This window comes from Heterodontus francisci, chromosome 4 (assembly GCF_036365525.1).
Source record: "Heterodontus francisci isolate sHetFra1 chromosome 4, sHetFra1.hap1, whole genome shotgun sequence".
Lineage (NCBI taxonomy): Eukaryota > Metazoa > Chordata > Chondrichthyes > Heterodontiformes > Heterodontidae > Heterodontus > Heterodontus francisci.
The window spans coordinates 86,589,817-86,616,225 of NC_090374.1; the positions used below are offsets into that span (position 1 = coordinate 86,589,817).

At 42.5% G+C, this 26,409-nt stretch overlaps 1 protein-coding gene across 3 annotated transcripts in view; it reads left to right on the plus strand.

The window, feature by feature from the left end:
- fer (fer (fps/fes related) tyrosine kinase) overlaps positions 1-26,409 on the plus strand; it is a 409,042-nt gene that overhangs the window by 351,906 nt on the left and 30,727 nt on the right. For all 3 annotated transcript variants that reach the window (XM_068029798.1, XM_068029800.1, XM_068029799.1), the window contains exon 17: positions 22,939-23,093. In XM_068029798.1, the coding sequence (XP_067885899.1) occupies positions 22,939-23,093 (155 nt within the window). The remainder of the gene's footprint in view (positions 1-22,938; positions 23,094-26,409) is intronic.

The following is a 26,409-nucleotide window of genomic DNA, read 5'->3' on the forward strand; positions in this document are numbered from 1 at the left end:
GCATGATTGGTGAATATAATAAAGGTTTTCCATTTCTAGTGTTTGCTTTTCCTAGACAGTAAATGGTGCTTGAGCTAAAACATTTGACAAGTGAAACTTCAGTGCCAGAAGCAAAATACTAAACTGTAGAGGAGAATTTGGGTTTTCTTTGGTGTGGGACTAAACCTGTACATAATTATACTATTATTGTTGAGAGGAAAGTACATAAGCTGAAGCTATACTTCATGAATTTAGATTTCACCTAAAGCGAGCACTGTCGATTGTCATGAGTTAGATTTCCAGGCAGTTGGCCTTTCATTTCTCAATTCAGCTGTGCTGTCAGGTTTAAAAAGCTTTCAAGAGTATGAGGGTGACATTTCTCTTCCAGTAAAAAACAGAAAGATACCTGTTTTTCTCTAATTAAAATCCACTAATAAATAATGCAATAATACACTGATTTAACATGTTCCAATGATGCAAATATCAATACCAGGTAATTCATTACAGAGAACAGCCATTCTTTGTTGCAAAGACTTTCATCCTTACATTACTAATCCCATCATGTAACTGAAAAGCAATGGGGATTATTTTAAATCACTGCCATCTTCATTGCATCATAACTTGGCCTGCACAAACTAAATATTCACCCCTTGGCACCTTAATGAAAAAAATTATTCAATTTGATGATAATTTCACTCCATCACCCTCGGGATGCCCTTTTTAATTTTGTGAAGTGGAAAAGGGAAGAGAAAACTTTGAAGAATTTCTGGTGAATATAAAAACTGTCAACAACATTATTGCACCCAACACAGTAATGTAATCCGCTGGGATGAATGTGAAATGATTTGAATTCCTAAATAACATAGAGCAGCCTACAGAATAATTGTAAATATCTTATTGAAAAGTAAATGTAATCATCCCCTTGTGATTTCCTAAGCAACCACCATATCGATCTTTTCTTGAAGGTTATTTTTCATTCTTGTGCTTCTTCACTTCTGTGTTCAAAGTGTAGTTTTTCTCCCCCTTGGCTTGTGCTGTTCTGAGATTAGGGTGCTACTGGGATGAACATCAATAGTCCAAGCAGCCTTTTTTGTTCCTGATTTTTCTGTCATATGCTGTCAAGTGAATGAATAAATACCGTAATGTGTCATTTGTGGTGTGACATGGAGATTTTGGCAGCAGTAGATTGTTCCTGCTGTTATCCAGTGCAGCATTTAGAAGCATATGTCCTACTGAATTCTCTGAATTGTAAATATTATAACGGTAGATATTTGTAAAATTACTAGTATTTTTGGGCACCCATCACTGCTATGTTGTGTTCTTAAAAACATAGTCGGCAAGTGGGTATTTTTATGTGGAACTCTTCCCTCCTATGACAACAGGAAGTTTTACGACAGTAATAATGCTGAATGATGACTGTGGATTGTATATGGCACTCCCTAACGATCAAGTCACTGAAGCAGAACTTTATTATATCAGTTCCCAAGCTACCTCAACCAGCAAGCAGCTTTAAACACAGTTATAAATGGAATCTGAAAGAACCAATTAAGTGTCCTACTCTTATTTGTCATTTACAGGTCATTAAAGAATTTATGTTTGGGTAGACTTTCCTACAATTATGGATGGTGGTTCTTGTAGATTTTGCATGAAACTCTATTGGATATAGTATTAGGCCCTGAACTATAAAATTTGAACATCTGGCATGATGAGCTAACTAGCAATCAAATATAGTACAGCCTATTCTAAGTGTAAAATCGGATTCTCATAATATAAAGCATACTTGAGGTTATTGTGCACAATGTGCAGAAATCATGTATATCTTTTAAAATAGTATTAGATGAATTGTTCTGAAATCCATTGGGAGAAGAGCATTGTTAAGAATGAGACTTTGTTGCATCCGGATGAAGGGAGATTCTGTTTAAAGATTAATGCATGTGTATTTGAGTTGGCAGAATTATGTGTTAGCTAAGTGGATTTGGCATTTTTCATTTCTCACCCCTTCTTTCTGGAAGATGCCGATTCTTGGAGGATTATAATGTCATGGGTGTTAGGAGCCATCCAATACTTTCCCAAAATCCATCCTTCATTTGTGAGCTTAAACAGTCAATGCCACAGTGTTTGAATGTAGAGGCCTGCTTGGCCCCGGCAAAGATATCAAATTTCCAATTAATTGTGAGGGCGCCTCAACATGGAGGTGGCCTCTATTTCTCCTTGTAGCCTCAGCAGCGGCCACCTCTGTTGGGTCGGCAGTGCACTGTCCTTCATTGAACAGCAGTCCCGGTAACAGCCTCTTATTTGGTCCTCACCAGTAAAATAGCATCCGTAGTCCTGCTGCCCGCAGGCGTGGCTTTGGGACACACTGTCGCAATGTCCCAATGTCAGGACTACACTCTTGCTGATAACAGTGGCACAGTGGCGCAGTGGTTTGCACCGCAGCTTCACAGCACCAGCGACCCAGGTTCAATTCTGGGTACTGCCTGTGTGGAGTTTGCAAGTTCTCCCTGTGTCTGCGTGGGTTTCCTCCGGGTGCTCCGGTTTCCTCCCACAAGCCAAAAGACTTGCAGGTTGATAGGTAAATTGGCCATTAGCAATTGCCCCTCGTATAGGTAGGTGGTAGGGGAATATAGGGACAGGGTGGGGATGTGGTAGGAATACGGAATTAGTATAGGATTAGTATAAATGGGTGGTTGATGGTCGGCACAGACTCGGTGGGCCGAAGGGCCAGTTTCAGTGCTGTACCTCTAAACTAAACTAAAATTCCGGCCATGGTTGTTCGTTACAAATATAAGATTTGCTGTTGCTTACTACATCTTTGTGTAGCACCAAAAAATTTTTAAAATTCAGGTTTCTGATAATCAGAATAAGATTCACCTTACATCCTGCATTTTTTAGTATTGCATTCCAGGCGACATTTGCCTTTAATTACAGTAGAATACGATGAAGGTCTGTTTTCCACAGACTTTTCAGGGATGATGCTAATTAATTATGCAAGTGAACTCTTATATTGGGCCTGGCACTGAGGCTGTTCAAAGAGTGAGGCTGAAAATTGCACACACCAGCAGACCTTTAGGGGTCTAATTGTGTTGTCCCTTCCCAAATCCATGGCCATCTTTCCCAGAGCTCTATGTTTGAATCCCTCCAGTTGGATTTCTGCTCTGCCATAGTACCAAAACAGCTCTTATCAAAGTCACAAATGTCATCCTGTGAGACTGACAAAGATGAGCTATCCTTTCTCATCCTTCTCAACCTGTCTGCAGCCTTTGACACTGTTGACCACACCATCCTCCTCCAATGCCACTCTACCATCATCCAGCTGGATGAGACTTGCTTGGTTCTGTTCTTGCCTATCCAGTCATAGCCAGAGGATCACCTGCAGTCGCCTTTTTTCCCTGTTCTCGCATGTTACCTCTGGTGTCGCCCCAAAAGGGAATTTTGGGATAGGGTGGATGACGCTAGAGATTAAATGATGAAAGGGATTATGGTGCAAGGCAACAGGGATGATAATGGGACAAGTAAAGAAACAAAGATGGGTCTAGAGAAGGTGTAAATAGCAATAGCAGGATCATTACAAACTTTGTTTCTCTCTCCACAGATGCTGCCCAACCTTCTGAGTATTTCCAGCATTTTCTGTTTTTATTTTAGATTTCTAGTATCCACAGTATTTTGCTTTGGTATTTCAAGCTATTTCTTGCTCTCTGCTAATGCCACTCTCACTAAGTGCCAGGAAATGTACAAGAGTGAATTAAAATTGGGGGTGACCTCTTTTGAGTTTCTGTCCCTTCTTGTGCAAAATTGTCCACAGTCATTATTCTCCATTAATTAAGAGCTGCAGAATAATTTATAAAACAGTAATAATTGCAGCACTTTATTGTTAAGAAAACTTAAAAATCAAAGGTTTCCAGATGTCTTTGGCCCTTAAAAATGTTTGAGTTTTGCTGCTGTTGAGAATATTTAATACAGTACACCACCTTGTGTGTCAGCTGTGCTCAGCTGGTAGCACTGTCGCCTCTGAGCCAAAAGGTTGTGGGTTTAGGTCCCTCCCTCTGACTTGAGCACAAAAGTCAAGGCTGACAAACCAGTGCAGTACTAAGGGAGTGCTGCACTTTTGGAGGTTCCATCTTTCAGCGGCGATGTTAAACTGAGGCCCCATCTGCTTCCTCATGTGGATGTAAAAGATCCCATTGCAGTATTACGAAGAAGAACGGGAGTTATCCCCAGTGTCCTGTCCAATATTTACCCCTAAACCAACATTGCAAAAACAGATTATCCAGTCATTCTCACATTACTGTTTATGGGAGCATGCTGTGCGTAAGTTGACTGTTGCATTTTCTACATTAGAACACTGACTACACTTCAAAAAAAAAGAACTTCATTGACTGTAAAGTGCTTTGGGACATCCGGTGGTCGTGAAAGGCGCTATAAAAATGAAAGTCTTTCATTTTATATTCTGATAAATATTAAAACACTTGAAATAAACTGAAGGTTTAGAAGAGGTCAGATTATTCTAGTGAGAGATTCTGATTTATTCAGGCACAAGCTGATTGAACTTCAACATAAGAATTATCATTTTTATACATTATCTAAAAAAGAAAAGAGAAGCTAAAGTGAGCAGTGATCCCTTAGAGGGTGAGACTAGGGAATTAATAATAGGAAACAACGAAATGGGCAGAGGCTTTGAACAAGTATTTTGCATCCGTCTTCACAGAAGAAGACACAAAAAGCATCCTAAGATGAGTAGAAAATCAGGAGGCAAAAGTGAGGGAGGAACTTAAAACTATCACTATCGCCAGAGAAAAAGAAATGGGAATACTAATACTATTACCAAAGGCTGACAAGTCCCCTGGACCTGATTGCCTGCATCCGAGTGTCTTAAAGTAAGTGGCTGCAGAGGTAGCGGATGCATTGGTTATAATCTTCCAAAATTCCCCAGATTTTGGCAAGGTCCCAGCAGATTGGAAAACCATAAATGTAACACCTTTGTTCAACAAAGGAAGGAGACAGAAAGCAGGAAAGTATAGGTGAATTAGCCTAATATCTGTCATTGGGAAAATGGCGCAGTGGTTAGCACTGCAGCCTCACAGCTCCAGCGACCCAGGTTCAATTCTGGGTACTGCCTGTGTGGAGTTTGCAAGTTCTCCCTGTGTCTGCGTGGGTTTTCTCCGGGTGCTCCGGTTTCCTCCCACAAGCCAAAAGACTTGCAGGTTGGTAGGTAAATTGGCCATTAGCAATTGCCCCTAGTATAGGTAGGTGGTAGGGAAATATAGGGACAAGTGGGGATGTGGTAGGAATATGGGATTAGTGTAGGATTAGTATAAATGGGTGGTTGATGGTCAGCATAGACTCGGTGGGCCGAAGGGCCTGTTTCAGTGCTGTATCTCTAAACAAAAACATAAACAAAAGGTAGTAGCAGAACATCTAGAAAGTCACAATACAATCAGGCAGAGTCAGCATAGTTTTGTGAAAGGGAAATTGTGTTTGATAAATTTATTAGAGTTCTTTGAGGATGTATCAGGCAGGGTAGATAAAGGGGAACCAACAGATGTAGTGTGTTTGGATTTCCAAAAGGCATTCTATGAGTGCCAAATAAAATGTTACTACACAAGATAAGAGCTCATGGTGTTGGGCATGATATATTAGAATAGATATAGGACTGGCTAACTAACAGGAAACAGAGAATTGGGTTAAAAGGGTCATTTTCAGGATGGCAAACTGTAACAAGTGGAGTGCCACAGGGATCAGTGCTGGGGCCTCTACTATTTATGATCCATATTAATGACTTGGATGAAGGGATTGACTATTATAGCCAAATTTGCTGACTATACGAAGATAGGTTGGAAATCAAGTTGTGAGGAGGACACAAAGTCTGCAAAGGGATACGGTGGCATAGTGGTAATGTCACTGAACGAATAATCCAGAGGCCGAGACCCAAAAAGCCGGGGACCCAGTACTGAGTCCCGTGAAATGCCACTGGAAACAGCCCTCCAGTTACAAAAACACCTGTCAACAATTACCCTTTGTTTCCTGCCACTGAGTCAATTTTATATCCACCTTGCTGCAATTCCCTGAATCCCATGGGATTTTATTTTTTTAACCAGTCTGCCATGTGGGACCTTGTCAAAAGTCTTGCTAAAATCCACGTAGACCACATCAACTGCACTACCTCATCTATCTTCCTTGTTACTTCTTCAAAAAATTTGATCAAATCAGTCAGACAAGATCTTCACTTAAATCCATGCTGACTATGCTTGATTAATCTGTGTCTTTCTAAGTGACAGTTTATCCTGTCTCTCAGAATAGATTCCAATAATTTGCCCACTACTAAGGTTAGACTGACTGGCCCTGTAATTATTCGGTCTATCACTTGCTCCCTTTTTAAACAGAGGTACAACATTAGCAGTCCTCAAATCCTCCAGCAGCACACCTGTATCCAGTGAGGACTGGAAAATAATGGTCAGACCATCCACTATTTCTTCTCGCTTCTTTTAACAGCCTGGGGTACATTTCATCCAGCCCTGGTGATTTATCAACATTCAAGGATGCTAATCCCATTAATACTTCCTCTCTCCCTATGTTTATCACATCCAATACTTCATAGCCCTCTTCCTTAACTACAATATCTGCATCGTCTCCCTCTTCTGTGAAGAGGGAAGCAAAGTATTCATTAATAATAATACCAACATCTTCCGCCCCTACACATAAGTTACCTTTTTGGTCTTTTATGGGCCCTACTCTTTCCTTAGTTATCCTCTTACTCTGAATGTATTGATAAAACACCTTTGGGTTCACCTTGATTTTGCTTGCCAATATTCTTTCATGCCCTCTCTTAAATTTCCTAATTTTCTTTTTAATTTCACCCCTCCACTTCCCATATTCCTCTCGGCTTTCTGTAGTATTGAGTTCTCTGTGTCGGGCATAAGCTTTCCTTTTATGCCTTCCCTTATCCTGTAAGCTCTTTGACGTCCAGGGGGCTCTAGATTTGGCCATCCCACCCTTTTCTTTGTGGGAACATGTTTCCTCAATCCCTTGAATCTCCCCTTTGAATGCCTCCCACTGCTCTGACACTGATTTACCTCCAAGTAGATGTTTCCAGTCCATTTTCGCTAAATCACTCCTTAGTTTGGTAAAATTGGCCTTGCCCCAATTGAGAATTCTAACTCCTGTTCTATCCTTGTCCTTTTCCATAATTATGTAAAAACTGACTGAATTATGATCACTACCACCAAAATGTTCTCCCACTACCCCTCCTTCCACCTGCCCATCTTAATTTCCTAAAACTAAGTCTAAAACTGTGCCCTCTCTTGTTGGACTTGCTACATACTGGGCAAAAAGGTTCTCCTGAATACACCTCAAGAATTCTGCTCCCTCAATTCCTTTCACACTAAAACTATCCTAGTTAATATTGGGATAGTTAAAATCCCATACTATTATTGCCGTATTGTTCTTGCTTTTCTCAGAGATTTCCGACATATCTGCTCTTCTATCTCCCTCTGACTGTTTGGGGGTCTATAGTACACTCCTAGCAGTGTGATTGCCCCTTTTTTTGTTCCTTAGCTAAATCCATATGGCCTCATTTGATGAACCTTCCAACATATCATCCCTTCTCACAGCTGTAATAGTTTATTTGACCAAAATTGGCACTCCCCCTCCTTTCTTATCCCCCTCCCTATCGCATCTAAAAACCCTGTAACCAGGAGCATTGAGCTACCATTCCTGTCCCTCCTTAAGCCATGTTTCTGTAATAGCTATAATATCATACTGCAACTGCAATCTGGTGCCCTCAGTTCATCTGCTTTATTTGCTATACTCCTTACATTGAAATAGATACCAGTGAGCACTGCCAAACACTTTTTTATTTTCTAACCTTTGTTTCCTCTTTCCTCCAGACTCATCCATTAATTTTATGCCTTCCATTTTCATTTCTGATTTTGTCCCAACTCAGTCTACTCTCTGGTCCCCATCCCCAGCCAAGCTAGTTTAAACCCTCCCCAACGTCAGTAACAAAATGTCTCGCCAGGAACTCAGTTCCAGCTCTGTTCAGGGGCAACCCGTCCGGCCTGTACAGGCTCCATCTCCCCCAGAGCCGTCCCAATGTCCCAAGAATCTAAAGCCCTCCCTCCTTCACCATCTTTCCAGCCACGCATTCATCTGTCTTATCCTTCTATTCCTGTACTCACTTAAGCGTGACATTAGGAGTAATCCAAAGATTACCACTTTTGAGATCCTGCTTGCCAATTTCTCACCTAGTTCCCTAAATTCTGACTGCAGGACTACATCCCTCTTTCTGCCTATTTTGTTGGTTCCGATGTACACCACAGCTGCTGGCTTTTCACCCTCACCCTTCAGGATGCTGTGCAACTGCTCAGTGGCATCCTTGACCCTGGCACCGGGGAGGCAACATGCCATCCTGGATTCACGTCTGCAGCCACAGAAACCCTTGTCTATTCCCCTGACTATTGAATCACCTATCACTATGACTCTTCCAGTCTTCCCTATATCCTTCGCCACCCCCCGCCCCCGCTGCTGAGCCACCCAGGGTGCCATAGACTTGACTCTGGCTGCACTCGGCAGATGAACCATCACTCTCATCGGCATTCAGAACTGAATACCTGTTGGAGAGTGAGATGCAATCAGGGGCCTCCTGTACTAACTACATTTTTCTTTTTGACTGCCTGGCGGTCACCCATTCCCTCTCTCCCTGCATAATCTTAAGCTGTGGGGTGACCACATCTATAAATGTGCTATCCACATAGCTCTCATCCTCATGAATGCACTGCAGTGTTGCCAGCTGCTGCTCAATTTCCAAAACCCGGAGCTCAAGCTGCTTCAATTGACAACACTTGATGCACAAATGGTTATCCAGGGTACGGGAAGCATCTGGAGCTTCCACATAGCATAGGAGGTGCACTATCGAGGTTGAAGCAACCTTGCCATACCTTTATTTATTAGTTAACCATTTGCTTCTGCTAAAAAAAGAAATGTTACCAATACTAAAACACCTTAGGATTATTAATAAAATCTTACAAGTACGGATAAATCCTGCTACTAATCAATACAGTTCACGAGTTAAAATAAACTTTACTCAAAAAAACAAGCTTGACAGGGTAGATGCTGAGAGGATGTTGCCCTCGTGAGGGAATCTAGAACAGGGAGGACACAGTTTCAAATTAAGAGGTCTCCCATTTAAGACAGAGATGAGGAGGAATTTCTTCTCTCAGAGGACCGCTAGTGTTTGGAATTCTCTTCTCCAGTGAGCAGTGGAGGTTGGATCATTGAAGATATTCAAGGCTGAGTCAGACAGATTTTTGATTGACAGGAGAGTCAAGGGTTGTGGGGGACAGGCAGGAAAGTGGAGTTAAAGCCACAATCAGATCAGCCATGATCTTATTGAATGGCAGAGCAAGCTCGAGAGGCTGATTGGCCTACTTCTGTTCCTATTTCTTATGTTCTTACGTAAATAGTTAAATCTGCTATGCCCTAATATTATTTATTTGTTTCTCTGAATGTGAACATTTAAGTCTCACTTTCTCCTTTTTAAAATATTGATTTTTAATCATGAGGTTTTGTCAGAAATAGCCTAAAAGAGGGTTTTGTATTGGCAACCAGTCTCAGTATTTCTCATGGCTTATTAAAGGAATACTAAAACACCTTAGGATTATTAATAAAATCAAACCATCTACAATGCTGTGCCATTAATCAGATGCATTCTGAATATTAAGCATTGATCAATCTTTCATGACATTAAGAGCATAGAATAGTCCGGTGATTTGGACAGAAAGGTAAAAGGTGTTCAATATTATTAAGTGTTTTGATAGAGTGAATAAGGAGAAACTTTTTCCACTGACATGAGAGTTGGTAATACATTTAAGGTAATTGACAAAAGTCCCAGAAGCGGGACTAGAAGAATTATTATTATGCATTGAGTTGTTATGATTTGTAATGCACTACCCGAAAAGTAGTCAGGGTGGTGTGGAAGCAAATTCAATAGTAACTTGCAAAAGAATTGAATGTATCCTTGAAAAGGGAAAAAAAATTTGGGCCATGGGGAAGAAGCAGGAGGGTAGCACTAATTGTACAGCTATTTCAAAGAGCCAGCATAGGCATGGTGAGCTGAATGGCCCCCTTTTGTACTGTATGGTTCTATGAAAGCCATGCTGACAGTATACATAAGCAAAATACAGCAGATGCTGGAAATCTGAAATAAAAACAGAAAACGCTGGAAATGCTGAGCAGGTCTGGCAACATTTGTGAAGAGAGAAACAGAAATAACGTTTCAGGTTGATGACCTTTCATCAGAACTGAGTTCATCGTCCTTAAACATTAACTCTTTTTCTCTTTCTGCAAATGCTACCAGACCTGCTGATTATTTACAGCATTTTCTGTTTTTATGTTCACAGTGTAGCTTTCTTCTTTCCAGCAGCTTATGGATGGAATCTTATGAGTGCCACGGCGTTCCAGATGGCGGGACCAGAAGTTATCGTAACTTCCACTCCCATCACGATATCCCATTTCCCATGTGATTTTGTATTTAAATTAGCCCTGTGGCGACGGGCACGGGGGATATGTGGGATCATGCAGCAGGGGCAGCCTTTCATTGGTGGAATCCGCCTTCACTGCCCCCAAGCACCATGATCGTCACAGATATAAAACATTCTGCTGCAAGCAGCAGCAGCCTTCCTTTCACGCAAGTATCTTCAGAATTACTTAGTTGAAGCTTTCACTTGAATCAAAATGTTTTTGCCTCCCTTATTTTGTGAAAGTCACTAACAACTTCGCATCATTTATTTTCCCTGCAGCAAAAGTGAGTCCGATATCAGCCAGTACCCACAGCTTGCACCACAGCTTCCCGATGTTGACTGCACTCATCTCTCCCTTTAGATCCTTGCCAAGTATCTTGACACAGTACTGATCTAAGCCACCACCACCTCCACAGCTGACAAAATGTATCTTCACCACCGACATCAACCATTCAACAACCTGAATGCTCTACTCCACCCTCCCCTGCTCCTTGATACACCCGATCAACCCCACCCTTCCCTCCCCGACTACCCTCCTCGACTACCCTCCCCTGCTGCTCCATGCAGCACCCACCCATGCCGTCGCCACCATCCGCTGAGACGATTCACCCTTGCTGATGCCGAGCCTGGAGGCAAATGTCCATTCCAATGCTGCCGTTAGTTTAGCGGATGAGTTAAAAAGAGAAGAGCACAGTCCTGAAATGCATGCAAAGCTGTAGTCCACCACTGCGCTGGGGGACCCCCCCGGAACGCCACAAACTCTCCAACACGTTAAATATCCTGCTGGCGGGAATCCGAAACTCCCGCCTAATTATATTTCCCCATGTGCTACCAAATCTGCTGTGGCGGACTGCATAAAATTCCCCCCAATATTTTCATTCTCTTGTCAAATTCTCTAATCAGATATTGGGCTAGAACGATCCCTGCATCAGAGCAGGTAGGCCTGGCCTACCTGATACTGGGCCTTGGCTTTACTCAAATGAGACTGGAAAAATGCAGGCACCAACAGGGTGTACTCAGACAGTTCACCAGTGAAGAGGATTTAAATTTGTGCCTGCTGCACCACCTGCAATAACCCTCAAGTAGGACCCTGAGTGAGGGAAAGAAGGGAGGGAATGACCAGGAAAGGAAGGAAGCAATGCTGAAGGGGTTAATTAGGGGCTGGCATGGGTCTTTGGCACTGCAGTGGTGCTGACAGGAGAAATCATGCACCTCCCAGCTCCACATTCAGGTAACTTTCTTTTAACAAAAGTCTCCTTTTTGGTAGTGACCTGTACCAGTCCCTTTAAGAACTGTTAGTTAGGCAGCACATGGACAATGTATTTTGGAACACAGCCGGCTGATTCCCAGGCAGTCCATTTGGCATAGGGGTCCTCAAATGGGCATTCAGATCCTACTTGTATATGCAAGGAGAATAATACCTCTTTGAAATGTAGGCCCTGAAAGCCTCTGTTTCTGCCTTCACCAATATGGCGGTTGGGTCTTCTTTCTCTTTCTCTACCTGATTTGACTCTAATTCACATTATTTCATTGTTGTTCCTATTTTTCTTTCTCAATCTTTAAATCTCATTGGTTAAAGAGATAAACTGCTGGTTCCATCATCATTAAGGGCGGCACAGTGGCGCAGTGGTTAGCACCGCAGCCTCACAGCTCCAGGGACCCGGGTTCGATTCCGGGTACTGCCTGTGTGGAGTTTGCAAGTTCTCCCTGTGTCTGCGTGGGTTTTCTCCGGGTGCTCCGGTTTCCTCCCACAAGCCAAAAGACTTGCAGGTTGATAGGTAAATTGGCCATTATAAATTGTCACCAGTATAGGTAGGTGGTAGGGAAATATAGGGACAGGTGGGGATGTTTGTTGGGAATATGGGATTAGTGTAGGATTAGTATAAATGGGTGGTTGATGTTCGGCACAGACTCGGTGGGCCGAAGGGCCTGTTTCAGTGCTGTATCTCTAATCTAAAAAAAAACCAAGGTCTCAGATACTCCGTTATCAGCTTGCTGTTCCAGGAATTTGCAGCACTGTAAGATTTAATCAAGGATTATAGATTATCCAAAAGAGTCAAGGAGTCACAAGTAGTTTATTGAGGAGCGACAGTTCAAAGTACACCACATAATAGTGATCACAATTCCGTAAGTTTTAGAATACTCATGGACAAAGACGAGAGTGGTCCTAAAGGAAGAGTGCTAAATTGGGGGAAGGCTAACTGGACCAAAATTCAGCAGGAGCTGGGGAATGTAGATTGGGAGCAGCTCTTTGAAGGTAAATCCACATTTGATATGTGGGAGGCTTTTAAAGAGAGGTTGATTAGCGTGCAGGAGAGACATGTTCCTGTGAAAATGAGGGATAGAAATGGCAAGATTAGGGAACCATGGATGACAGGTGAAATTGTGAGACTAGCAAAGAGGAAAAAGGAAGCATACATAAGGTCTAGGAGGCTGAAGAAAGACGAAGCTTTGAAAGAATATCGGGAATGTAGGACCAATCTGAAACGAGGAATTAAGAGGGCTAAAAGGGGTCATGAAATATCTTTAGCAAACAGGGTTAAGGAAAATCCCAAAGCCTTTTATTCATATATAAGGAGCAAGAGGGTAACTAGAGAAAGGATTGGCCCACTCAAGGACAAAGGAGGAAAGTTATGCGTGGAGTCAGAGAAAATGGGTGAGATTTTAAATGAGTACTTTGCATCGGTATTCACTGAGGAGAGGGACATGACGGATGTTGAGGTTAAGGACAGATGTTTGATTACTCTCAGTCAAGTCGGCATAAGGAGGGAGGAAGTGTTGGGTATTCTAAAAGGCATTAAGGTGGACAAGTCCCCAGGTCCGGATGGGATCTATCCCAGGTTACTGAGGGAAGCGAGAGAGGAAATAGCTGGGGGCTTAACAGATATCTTTGCAGCATCCTTAAACACAGGTGAGGTCCCGGAGGACTGAAGAATTGCTAATGTTGTCCCCTTGTTTAAGAAGGGTAGCAGGGAAAATCCAGGTAATTATAGACCGGTGAGCCTGACGTCAGTGGTAGGGAAGCTGCTGGAGAAGATACTGAGGGATAGGATCTATTCCCATTTGGAAGAAAATGGGCTTATCAGTGATAGGCAACATGGTTTTGTGCAGGGAAGGTCATGTCTTATCAACTTAATAGAATTCTTTGAGGAAGTGACAAAGTTGATTGATGAGGGAAGGGCTGTAGATGTCATATACATGGACTTCAGTAAGGCGTTTGATAAGGTTCCCCATGGTAGGCTGATGGAGAAAGTGAAGTCGCATGGGGTCCAGGGTGTACTAGCTAGATGGATAAAGAACTGGCTGGGCAACAGGAGACAGAGAGTAGTAGTGGAAGGGAGTTTCTCAAAATGGAGACGTGTGACCAGTGGTGTTCCACAGGGATCCGTGCTGGGACCACTGTTGTTTGTGATATACATAAATGATTTGGAGGAAAGTATAGGTGGTCTGATTAGCAAGTTTGCAGACGACACTAAGATTGGTGGAGTAGCAGATAGTGAAGGGGACTGTCAGAGAATACAGCAGAATATAGATAGATTGGAGAGTTGGGCAGAGAAATGGCAGATGGAGTTCAATCAGGGCAAATGCGAGGTGATGCATTTTGGAAGATCCAATTCAAGAGTGAACTATACAGTAAATGGAAAAGTCCTGGGGAAAATTGATGTACAGAGAGATTTGGGTGTTCAGGTCCATTGTTCCCTGAAGGTGGCAACGCAGGTCAATAGAGTGGTCAAGAAGGCATACGGCATGCTTTCCTTCATCGGACGGGGTATTGAGTACAAGAGTTGGCAGGTCATGTTACAGTTGTATAGGACTTTGGTTCGGCCACATTTGGAATACTGCATGCAGTTCTGGTCGCCACATTACCAAAAGGATGTAGATGCTTTGGAGAGGGTGCAGAGGAGGTTCACCAGGATGTTGCCTGGTATGGAGGGCGCTAGCTATGAAGAGAGGTTGAGTAGATTAGGATTATTTTCATTAGAAAGACGGAGGTTGAGGGGGGACCTGATTGAGGTGTACAAAATCATGAGAGGTATAGACAGGGTGGATAGCAAGAGGCTTTTTCCCAGAGTGGGGGATTCAATTACGAGGGGTCACGAGTTCAAAGTGAGAGGGGAAAAGTTTAGGGGGGATATGCGTGGAAAGTTCTTTACGCAGAGGGTGGTGGGTGCCTGGAATGCGTTGCCAGCGGAGGTGGTAGACACGGGCACGATAATGTCTTTTAAGATGTATCTAGACAGATACATGAATGGGCAGGAAGCAAAGAGATACAGACCCTTAAGAAAATAGGCGACATGTTTAGCTGGAGGATCTGGATCAACGCAGGCTTGGAGGGCCGAAGGGCCTGTTCCTGTGCTGTAATTTTCTTTGTTCTTTGTTCTTATAATCAGAACACATAGTAGATATATAACCCGTTAACAGGTGAGGTGAGAAGGTTTACCAGTTCCGGATCAGATGGACGGATGGCGAGGCAGAACAATTTGATTTTTGCAGCCTGTGGTGGTGAACTCTGCTTCCATTGTCTCTCAAACTGGCTGAGGTGTTCAGCTGACGCTAGCATGGATCCACCTCGGGGAATTCTCTCTCGTCTACCTTGTTTTCCTTCTCTACTGCAGTTACATAACTTATTTTAGGGGGCCGGTGGATACCTCACGCCAATCATTTGTTTAATTATAAGGGGTACTGTAGCATTGTTGTAATGTTACTGGTAATCCAGAGGCCTGGACTAATGCTCCAGAGAAATGAGTTCAAATCCCACCACGACAATTAATAAATCTGGAATAAAATACTAATTTCTTTATTAATGATCATGAAACTACTGGATTGTTGTAAAAACCCATCTGGTTCACTCATGTCCTTCAGGGGAGGAAATATGCTCTCCTTACTTGGTCTGGCCTGTATATGACTCCAGATCCACAGCAATGTAGTTGACTCTTAACTGCCCTCACAACGCCCTCACAAGCCACTCAGTTGTAGGTTGTTCACCACTGTTTGCTTAAGGGCAATTAGCGATAGGCAATAAATGTTGGCCTTGCCAGCAACGCTCACATCCCAAGAATGAAAAATAATACTTTCATCCACTCAATTGTCCAATTACCATGCAATAAATACCCCAGGCAGACCCTTCCTACCCTAGTCTCAAGCCCCATGAGATCATTTCTTCACTATCTCTTGTTTGAATATCTTGTTACCTCCTCTCTGACAATTGGTTTAGATATGTGGATCATGAGGCTCCCTCCTATCGGGTCCAGCTTTCTGTATTATTTCTGGCCACATAATGAGCCTTTGTGAAAATCTTTATCTGACATGATTAACATGATCTGTGTCAACCCTGGCGGACTTATGAAGAATTTCTCTTAACTGAAGAAATCTACTTCTTATGATTATATAAAACCATTATTTCTTACAGTGCAAACATTTTTCAAGCTGAAAGGTGAGGGAAAAGGTCTAACTAACAGGGCACCCTGTGTGAATGCCCTGCTCCAGCAAATTCAGAGCCATTGTGAATAAAAGGAAATGTATTTTGAGCTGCTTTGTAGAAGCAGTTATATGAAATGAGCTTGCGTTCATAACCTTGTGCAATGCATTTATATTCACACAATACAATTGAATTTTATATTGTTGTCACTGGCCCTACCGTTGTTTGGTATCAAATACTAAATTCAAGCCCTCTTGATAGCACAGAAGAAAATGGTAATCTTAAGATTCTTAGACACATGATTTAACAAATGTGTCCTGATGATTGTCTTCATAACAGTGCTATCAATCCTAACATAATAGAAACCAAAGAACCACTCAGTGTCTGTTTTAAACTTTTCATTATTGAATTTTTCATTGTTAGGTTAGATAGCTTTAATGCAGGTTCTATATCTCATCCATTAGCATTCAGACTCCAGTTTCCAACCATTAGAATTCAGGCTCCAGATCCCAAATGCAGCACTTAAATGACAGCTAAGAATATAATTTCCTAACAAACAAGCATATTGTTTCTCCTGCATATTTTCTTAGCCACTATTGTTGATGTTTGTCTTTTTTCATTTTGGTAGCAAATTTTCATTTTGGCAGATATGCTGTTCAGCTATAATGTAGGCCCCATTGGTCAGCTTGTTACATTCAGCACAATTCCTTGGAGACTTGTGACCTCCAAGAATCTCAGCAGCTGAGTTTATGGGAAGGATATGGGGGTGGGACTGGAGGTGGGCCAGTGTGGAATTTTCAGACGGCAGCCGGCATGCCAGTTCTCCGCCACAGTCCAACTCTTGGTCATTTTCCTGGAGGCTGGGTCGGGCGCAGAATGGCTACCCATGCCCAAGCGTAGGTAGCTTGTTCAATCAAATAAGAGGTCAATTAAGGCCATTGATCAGAGGCCAACTGAAATTTTCAGCGGTGCCGGAAGCGAAGCAAATGCCTGGAGATAGCCTCCTGACAGCAGACCAGGGGGCCAGCACTCCAGGATCACCACTACTGCCACCATACCTACCCTGGCCACTGCTGTGGCGGCATGCTGCTCTGTTGAGGGGTCCCCCTCCATAATGGTGGTCTAGCAGCTGTGGCCAGTTCTGTAAAAACTACTGAAAGGCGTTTTTCTTTATCCCTTACCTACAACAGCAGGATGCAACTCCTTGAGTGCTGGAGGGCCTTCTGTTGGCCTGCCAACTTCGAGAGCTTGCCTAAGGATGGCGAGCGTAGCCTCTTGCCATTAATTTGCCATTCTTTCCAAAATCGTGCTGGCTGACTGTTGCTGACACAGTGCAGGGTTGGGATTTGATCACGATGTTGGGGTCCCGACCCCAGAAGGAAAATCCGGCTCTTTGAATCGGTTGACATTCTGAAGCTTTATCCATTGTAATACAATTGATTTCTTTTTGGTTTTAAGTGATGTTAATACAGTGGATTTATACAATAAACCCTTGCATTTAAATAGAACTGCTAACGTTGTAAAACGTCCCAAGGTGTTTCACAGGAGTGTTATCAAACAAATTTTGACACTGATCCACGTAAGAAGTTATTAGGGCAGGTGTCCAAAAGCTTCGTTAAAAAGGTAGGTTTGAAGGCGCGTCTTATACGAGGAGTGAGGAGAGGCGGACAGCTTTAAGGAGGGAATTCCTGAACTTGGGGCTTCGGCAACTGAAAGCACGCCTGCTAATGAAATAAAGCGATTAAAGCCAGGGATGTTTAAGAGGCTGAGCAGGAGAGCATTGGAATAGTCAAGCCTAGAGGTAACAAAGGCATGGACGAGGGTTTCAACAGTAGAAGAGCTGAGGCAGGGCGGAGGCATGCAGTGGTACAGAAGTGGAAGTAGGAGGTCCTTGTGATGGAGCAATTAGATATCTGGTTGGTAGCTTATTTCGGGGTCAGAAATGACACCAAGGTTGTGAATGTTCTGGTTCAACTTCAGACAGTGGCCAGGGAAGGAGATGGAGTTGATGACTAGAATGTGGTGGAAGAAGGTTCAATCGAGGCATTCAAGAGGGAGTTGGATTGTTATCTGAAAAGGAAGAAAATGTAGGACTACGGGGAGAAGGCCAGGTAAACTGCTCTTGCGGAGAGACGGCACAGACGTGATGGGTCTTCTTCTAAACTGTAACAATTGTGTGATTCTTGATAGCTTAACCATATCTGGACTAATTATTGGTTTCAAACTTGGACTTGTATGCTGCAGCCCAATTGCTCATTTTTTTGCAATAGAAATATTCATTGAAAATTGGGAATTGAAGTTACTAGTCAAAACGGAAGATTCCATTCAAAGTGCAACAATTTCTGTCTCCCTATTCCCTTTTCCAATTTCATTATTTAAAAAGAAATGGTATTAAGAAATGGTGTGCTTTGTTTCAAATCTGAACATTGCGCAGCAAAGAGATACTATAAAGAAGCTGCAGTGCCCTTCGGCTGGGGTTAGGACAAGTCAGAGAGAAGAGTCACACCGTAGTATTATGTGGTAATTGCTGAGAGCTGGCTGCAAAATTTTGGCAGCAGGCTTCTCACCAGATGGATAACGAAAAGGTTGGAACCGACATAAAAATAAAGTTTAAATATATCTGAATTCTGATAAATATTTCCATTTTACTAACTTCCCTCCTTTCTTTCGTTCATGTCCCCCAGTCTGCAGCCAAGAAGGCTTTCCCCCTGATATTCTGTAACAATATCATGAGTGCCATTCTGGCCAAATTCAACTTGGCTGTATAGAATTTATTTTGATGCATTAATCTACACTGTTCATTTTAAACTGTTGTATCTAAATGATTAACCAGACACAATACCGCCCACAGACTTTAGTGGTGAGCAACCTCACAATGTGCATTTTCAAAAATCGACTCTTGAGATAAGCATACTTCCCTTGCAGGAAATGCTTGTGATTGGACTGCATTGTCTTTTTAAATGTACAGCTCTATTTGTCCAACAAAAAAAAAATTTTGAAAAGATTGTTAAACTTCTTGGCCTAAGTTGAACTAATCAATGTTTTATTTTCAGAAAATGAGTATCCACTGTGTTTAGTATTAACTATTAGTATTAACTAATTTAGTCAATTAAATTATTTAATAACTAATAATTTAATAACTAGTTATGTTGATGAATGGAAGAGACCTAATAGTTAAAGTGTTCACTTGTACTTAGTAGCACTATAGCACTTGTAGTTCACAAGCTATTATAGAGCAGCTCAGGATCACTTAACAGAGAAGAAAACTGAACGCTGGAAATCTCAAAATCTGCTGACTTCACAAAACAGGAACATCAGCCCCAGAGACAGGATAACTGAGGGATAATAGAGAAAAGGCAAAAATAATGAACCAGACTTTGTGGTCACCAGTGAATCAACGGGGCTTGCCACTGCCCTCAAAGAAAGCTGCGCACAAAGATCTAGAGATCTCAGTAGTAAGGACTTCCCCTTTCCCGACGGCAATTTAGATCTGGCGCCAAGTCATGGGGATCTCCAGACATCCAGGAACAGTGATTTTTTTTTTATTTGTTCATGGGATGTGGGCTTCGCTGGCTAGGACAGCATTTATTGCCCATCCCTAGATGGTACACACTGCTGCCACTGTGCGTTGGTGTTGGAGGGAATGAATGTTTGTGGATGGGGTGCCAATTAAGCAGGCTGCTTTGTTCTGGATAGTGTCAAGCTTCTTGAGTGTTATTGGAGTTGCACTCATCCAGGCAAGTGGAGAGTATTCCATCACACTCCTGACTTGTGCCTTCTAGATGGTGGACAGGCTTTGGGGAGTCAGGAGGTGAGTTAACTCGCCACAGGATTCCTAGCCGCTGACTTGCTCTTGTAGTCACAGTATTTATGTGGCTATTCAAGTTCAGTTTCTGGTCAATGGTAACCCCCAGGACGTTGTTAGTGGCGGATTCAGCGATCGTAGTGCCATTGAATGTCAAGGGGAGATGGTTAGATTCTCTCTTGTTGGAAATAGTCATTGCCTGGCACTTGTGTGGCACGAATGGTGAGGTGAGAGTGACAGCCCTTGACATTGAGGCAGCTTTTGGCCGAGTATGGCATCAAGGAGCCCTAGCAAAACTGGAGTCACTGGGAATCGGGAGCAAACTCTTCGCTGGTTGGAGTTGTACCTAGCACAAAGGAGGAGGCTTGTGGTTTTTAGAGGTCAATCATCTGAGCTCCAGGACCTCACTGCAGGAGTTCCTCAGGGTAGTGTCCTAGGCACAACTGTTTTTCTGCTGCTTCATCAATGATCTTCCTTCAGTCATAAGGTCAGAAGTGGGGATGTCTGCTGATGATTGTACAATGTTCAGCACCATTCATGACTCCTCAGATACTGAAGCAGTCCATGTAGAAGTGCAGAAAGACCTGTACAATATCCAGGCTTGGGTTGGGCTGATAAGTGGCAAGTGATTTTTTTTTTATTCGTTCTTGGGATGTGGGCATCGCTAGCTAGGCCAGCATTTATTGCCCATCCCTAATTGCCCCTGAGAAGGTGGTGGTAAGCTGCCTTCTTGAACCACTGCAGTCCACATGGGGTAGGTACCCCATAGTGCTGTTGGGAAGGGAGTTCCAGGATTTTGACCCAGCGACAGTGAAGGAACGGCGATATAGTTCCAAGTCAGGATGGTGTGTGACTTGGTGGGGAACTTGCAGGTGGTGGTGTTCCCATGCATCTGCTGCTCTTGTCCTTCTAGGTGGTAGAGAACGAGGGTTTGGAAGGTGCTGTCTAAGGAGCCTTGGTGCATTGCTGCAGTGCATCTAGTAGATGGTACACACTGCTACCACTGTGCGTCGGTGGTGGAGGGAGTGAGTGTTAGTGGATGGGGTGCCAATCAAGCGGGCTGCATTGTGCTGGATGGTCTTGAGCTTCTTGAGTGTTGTTGGAGCTGCACCCATCCAGGCAAGTGGAGCGTATTCCATCACACTCCTGACTTGTGCCTTGTAGATGGTGGACAGGCTTTGGGGAGTCAGGAGGTGAGATACCGCAGGATTCCTAGCCTCCGACGTGCTCTTGTAGCCACAGTATATATATGGCTACTCCAGTTCAGTTTCTGATCAATGGTAACCCCCCAGGATGTTGATAGTGGGGGATTCACTGATGGTAATGCCATTGAATGTCGAGGGGAGATGGTTAGATTCTCTCTTGTTTGAGATGCTCATTGCCTGGCACTTGTGTGACACGAATGTTACTTGCCACCTATCAGCCTAAGCCTGGATATTGTCCAGGTCTTGCTGCATTTCTACACGGACTGCCTTAATATCTGAGGAGTTGCGGATGGTGCTGAACATTGTGCATATCTCCAACATAGATATTGAATCATAGAAGCATAGATAGTTTATGGCACAGAAAGAGGCCACTTGGCCCATCGTGTCTGTGCAAACCGAAAAAGTGTTCCACCCTTTCTAATCCCACCTTCCAGCATTTGGTCCATAGCCCTGGAGATTACGGCACTTGAGGTGCATTTCCAGACTTCTTTTGAATGAGTTGAGGGTTTCTGCTTCAACTACCCTTTGAGGCAGTGAGTTCCAGACTCCCACCATCCTCTGGTTAAAAAAGCTTTTCCTTATCTCCCCTCTAATCTTTCTACCAATCACTTTAAATCTGTTCCTCCTCATCACTGACCTCTCTGCTAAGGTAATAGGCCCTTCACCTCCACTCTATCCAGGCCCCTCAAAATTTTGTACATTTCAATCAGGTCTCCCCTCAGCCTTCTCTGTTCCAAGAAGAACAACCCCAGCCTATCCAATCTTTCCTTATAGCTGCATTTTTCCAGTCCCAGCAACAGCCTGGTAAATCTCCTCTGTACCCTCTCTGGTGCAAATTACATCCTTTCTGTAATGAGGTGACCAGAACTGCACACAGTACTCAAGTTGTGGCCTAACCAATAATTTATACAGTTCGAGCATAACCTCCCTGCTCTTATATTCTGTACCTCAGCTAATAAAGGAAAGGATTTCATATGCCTTCTGAACCACCTATTGACCTGTCCTGCTACCTTCAGGGATCTGTGGACATTTACTCCAAGGTCCCTCACTTCCTCTACACCTCTCAGTATTTTCCCATTAATCGTGTATTCCTTTGCCTTGTTTGACCTCCCCAAGTGCAACACCTCACACTTCTCCTGGTTGAATTCTATTTGCCACTTTTCTGCCCATCTGACCAGACCATCTATTTCTTCCTCTATAGAGAGATGCATGTGTATGAGAAAGGATTTTAGCACATTTTTTGGGATGGCACATTGGAGCATTTTGGAGAGGGAGGGATCAGAGGACAACAGTGTGGTGGGTAAACAGCAACCAAAGGTATCATAGAGGAAGCAGGGAAGAGCAGATAAACAGATGTCAGTGGAGCAGAGGCTGTATGCTGGGACATATGTCTGGAAGAGATGACCGACTTAGGGTTGGATGAGACCATGGACAATTTGCAACCAGTGGTAAGTATCTTGAAGACAATTCTCTGGAGCAGTGGGAGCCTGACAAGGAGTGAGGATATTTTTAGAGAATTTAAAGTGTAGCTATCTGAATGAATTGTAATTTATGAAGAATGGAAGCTGGCTAGGAGGATATTAAAGAATTTGTTTTGGCAACAATGGGTCAGAGAAGAGGAAGACTCAAGATGGATTTTCGAGATAAAAAGAAATCATAATATTAGAATGAATGTATGAAAGCAATATGCCCCAGTTACACTTTCAGTCTTAGATGATGCTGAGTGCCAAAGTGCAAGGCCTCATGCCTCCTAATGATGTCATCAAAGGCTAGCGTATAAATAATAGAGATTGGCAAAGAGGGAGAGAATATTAGGAGAGGGAATTGTCTTGACTTCATTCAAAACAGGAGTAAGATCATGTCTCTTCTGGTTCTTGGTAAAGTCAATAAATGAGGTAGGGAACTTTGGTAACAGCTGAAGTAGAATGGTAAACATTTATACATCATCTTACATCGTAAGATTGAACAATACATCAGTCATCGAATTACTAATCATATATGTTATATCTTTAACAGAGACCTTGCTGCTAGGAACTGTCTTGTAGGTGAAAATAATGTACTAAAGATCAGCGATTTTGGCATGTCGAGACAGGAGGATGATGGAATTTACTCATCATCTGGCTTGAAGCAGATTCCAATTAAATGGACAGCTCCTGAGGCCCTAAACTACGGTAAAAAATGCTTTTATTTTATCTAAACAGTGCAATTTTATGCAGTGTATTAGTACCACAGCTACTTATTTCCAGTGACTGAATAAGTCGGGTTCCATTCTTATCGCATGGCATTCTGGAATCTTTGCTAGCATTCCTGGAATCTAATTCCAATATACTGCCATTTTTTCCTTGAAACTGTCAATTAGTGGCCCTGATGATTATTATATATTCCTTCATTTATGTGTTCAATTTTAAATCTTACCTTTTCATAAAGTCCCTATAATATATACGGCAATATGTTAGGCACTATGGCGGACAGCCATTAAGGCGGGGCTAAAGTGTGGCGAGTCAAAGAGACTTAGCAGTTGGCAGGAAAAAAGACAAAGGCGCAAGGAGAGAGCCAACTGTGTAACAGCCCCAACAATCAAATTTTTCTGCAGCACCTGTGGAAGAGCCTGTCACTCTAGAATTGGCCTTTATAGCCACTCCAGGCGCTGCTCCACACACCACTGACCACCTCCAGGCGTTTACCCATTGTCTCTCGAGATAAGGAGGCCAAAGAAATGTTAGGCACTATGGCCAGGCTGGAGATGGGTGCTTGGTGTTTAGTAGTACTGGGGAGGAGAGGGGTGGAGTAGCACTGCTTTGAACTTTAGAGATATGACAGTCCATCAGTAGGATTCTCTCAGTGGAAAGGTAGATCTCCTCTGGTGCAAATGGATTTTTTTGAGTTCTAGCGATGACCCTGTGGTTTGCCAGAACAGGAACAGGAGTTTGACAGCACAACAGGCAGGATCGGTAATACTTTTATAATAAAAACAGAAAATGCTGGAAATACTCAGCAGGCCTCGCAGCATCTGTGGAGGGAGAAACAGAGTTAACGTTTTTAGGTCGATCACCCTTCAACAGAACTGGTAAAAGTTAGAAATGTAATAAGTTTTAAGTCGGTAAAATTGGGGAGGGTGGGAAAAGAACACAAGGGAAGGTCTGTGATAAGGCAGAAGATGGGCGATAATAAAGGACAAAAGAGTTGGTGGTGCAGAGCCAAAGGGAGTGGTAATGGGACAAGTAAATCTTATTAAATCCTCAGCTTCAGAGGATGGACAGGGAGCAGAGTTTGTGGCATGCATCAAAGTCACTGACTTCAGTCTTCCCGGTATACAGTTGGAGGAAATTTCTGCTCATCCACCATTGGTTGTCAAATGAGTGGTGTGATCCATCAGTGAGAGTGATTTATGATACATTTCATCACTTTAAAGCAGTGGTGACAGGTTCTGGCTCATACTAATAGCCCATTAGTGATCCAGAACATTGGTTGCCAGCAAAATACAATGTTGTCCTCACTTTAGTGGTGCTGTTCTTTGCAATGTCAGGTTTCAAACAACTCGAGCAATTACAAATAGAAAATAAAAATAGAAAATGCTGAAAATACTCAGGTCTGGCGGCCTTTGTGGAGAGAGAAACAGAGTTAATAGTTCAGGTCGATGACCTTTCACCTTTTGACATTTTTTTTTCTCTTTTACTTGCTCAAAAGGAGTTCCGAAATTGACATCCCTTATTTACACATTTGTACTAATTACAATAATATCTAATAGTGTTAAACAAAGCACAGCTGCCAATATTTAGCTTTTGGCTTTGTGACAAGTTTTCAAATTCGTTTATGTTTTGTTTGGAAAAATAAGTTCAGAAATCAATTTCCAACATGAGATATGACACAAGTAAAATAAAATATTCTATTAACTGAATATATAATCAGTATTCACATGTCAATAAATAGTTGTTTTTAATACAGTAGAACACAGATGTGGTTATGCCTCTCCTAATTTATTTCTGTATGTTTGACATGTCTATTCTCTGAACTAAGAATGTGAACCTTTGTGAAAAAGTATTTCTGCAGTTTATTTTCAAATTATTTGGGAAAAAAAATCATAAATCTTTTTTGCACCACAAAAGATCTACGTTTCCACCAGCAGTGAAAGAATTCTGCTGGTCTACAACAGGAAGAGTGGACTCGGACTGTGGCATCTCCTTTCCACTAACAAAGTAATTTCGTTTAGTTTAGAGATACAGCACTGAAACAGGCCCTTCGGCTCACCGAGTCTGTGCCGACCATCAACCACCCATTTATACTAATCCTACACTAATTCCATATTCCTACCACATCCCCACCTGTCCCTATATTTCCCTACCACCTACCTATACTAGGGGCAATTTATAATGGCCAATTAGCCTATCAACCAGCAAGTCTTTGGCATGTGGGAGGAAACCAGAGCACCCGGAGGAAACCCATGCAGACACAGGGAGAACTTGCAAACTCCACACAGGCAGTACTCAGAATTGAACCCGGGTCGCTGGAGCTGTGAGGCTGCGGTGCTAACCACTGCGCCACTGTGCCGCCCTAGGTGAAAATTATCAATTCCAACCCCAGGCTTTCCAAGGAGGCAGAGGCCCTCAATTGAAAATGTTAGTGATATAAACAAACACAAAAGACTGTTTTGTAGTTAATTTTAAACATGTTTTGAAATATGCAGTATTTATGCCTTTATTATCTTAAACCTTATTTTGAACATTTTGATTTTGGATTTTTTTGGTGAGATTTGATTTATTCTGCTCAGCTGTATTTCTCAAACTTATTAGTATTTTGAAAGTAATGAATAAACCATCAACAGTCAGCAATTTCTATCAGAGAGAACCAATCAAATCACTAAATATTTTCTGAAAACCCTTCCAGCCCTCATCCTACTTCGTCTATTAAGCTGAGCACTGACTACTAGAAATAAGATGTGGAACATATGAAAGTTTCTAAGTTTACAAGAAATTATTAGTTAAGACTCAAATTAACCGACTACATATTGCAGTGTGCAGTCCTTATACAGCTTTGTAAATACTTCCTTTGTGTTGCATTACTTTGATCGCTGTGTCATGTCATTATAAATTAATTCACGTATTTAAAAAAAATTCTGAAGCAATCCCTGCTGACTTACTTGGTAAACACTCTATTCAGTGTGGAACTGAACCATACAGATTAATAAGGTCACAGGCTGAAACCAATGTCTGTGCTCTGTTAGCTGATTTCAGTCTGGGTACTACAGTTGTTCTCAGCACTGCAGGCAATGGAGAGAAAATATCATCCAGGGTTCTTGCTCCTGCCAAGCAGTCGTGCCTACTTAAAGTATTCCAAGAGTGTACATTGGATAAGCTCAGGAACAGGTACGACGGTGATATTCTACATGGTTGTAAAACCTGTCAACACTTGATATCTACATTTGCACATGAAGAAGAGCCACTTGAGTTAGGTAATGGAGGGAAGAACTTTATCCAGCATGAGTTGGCA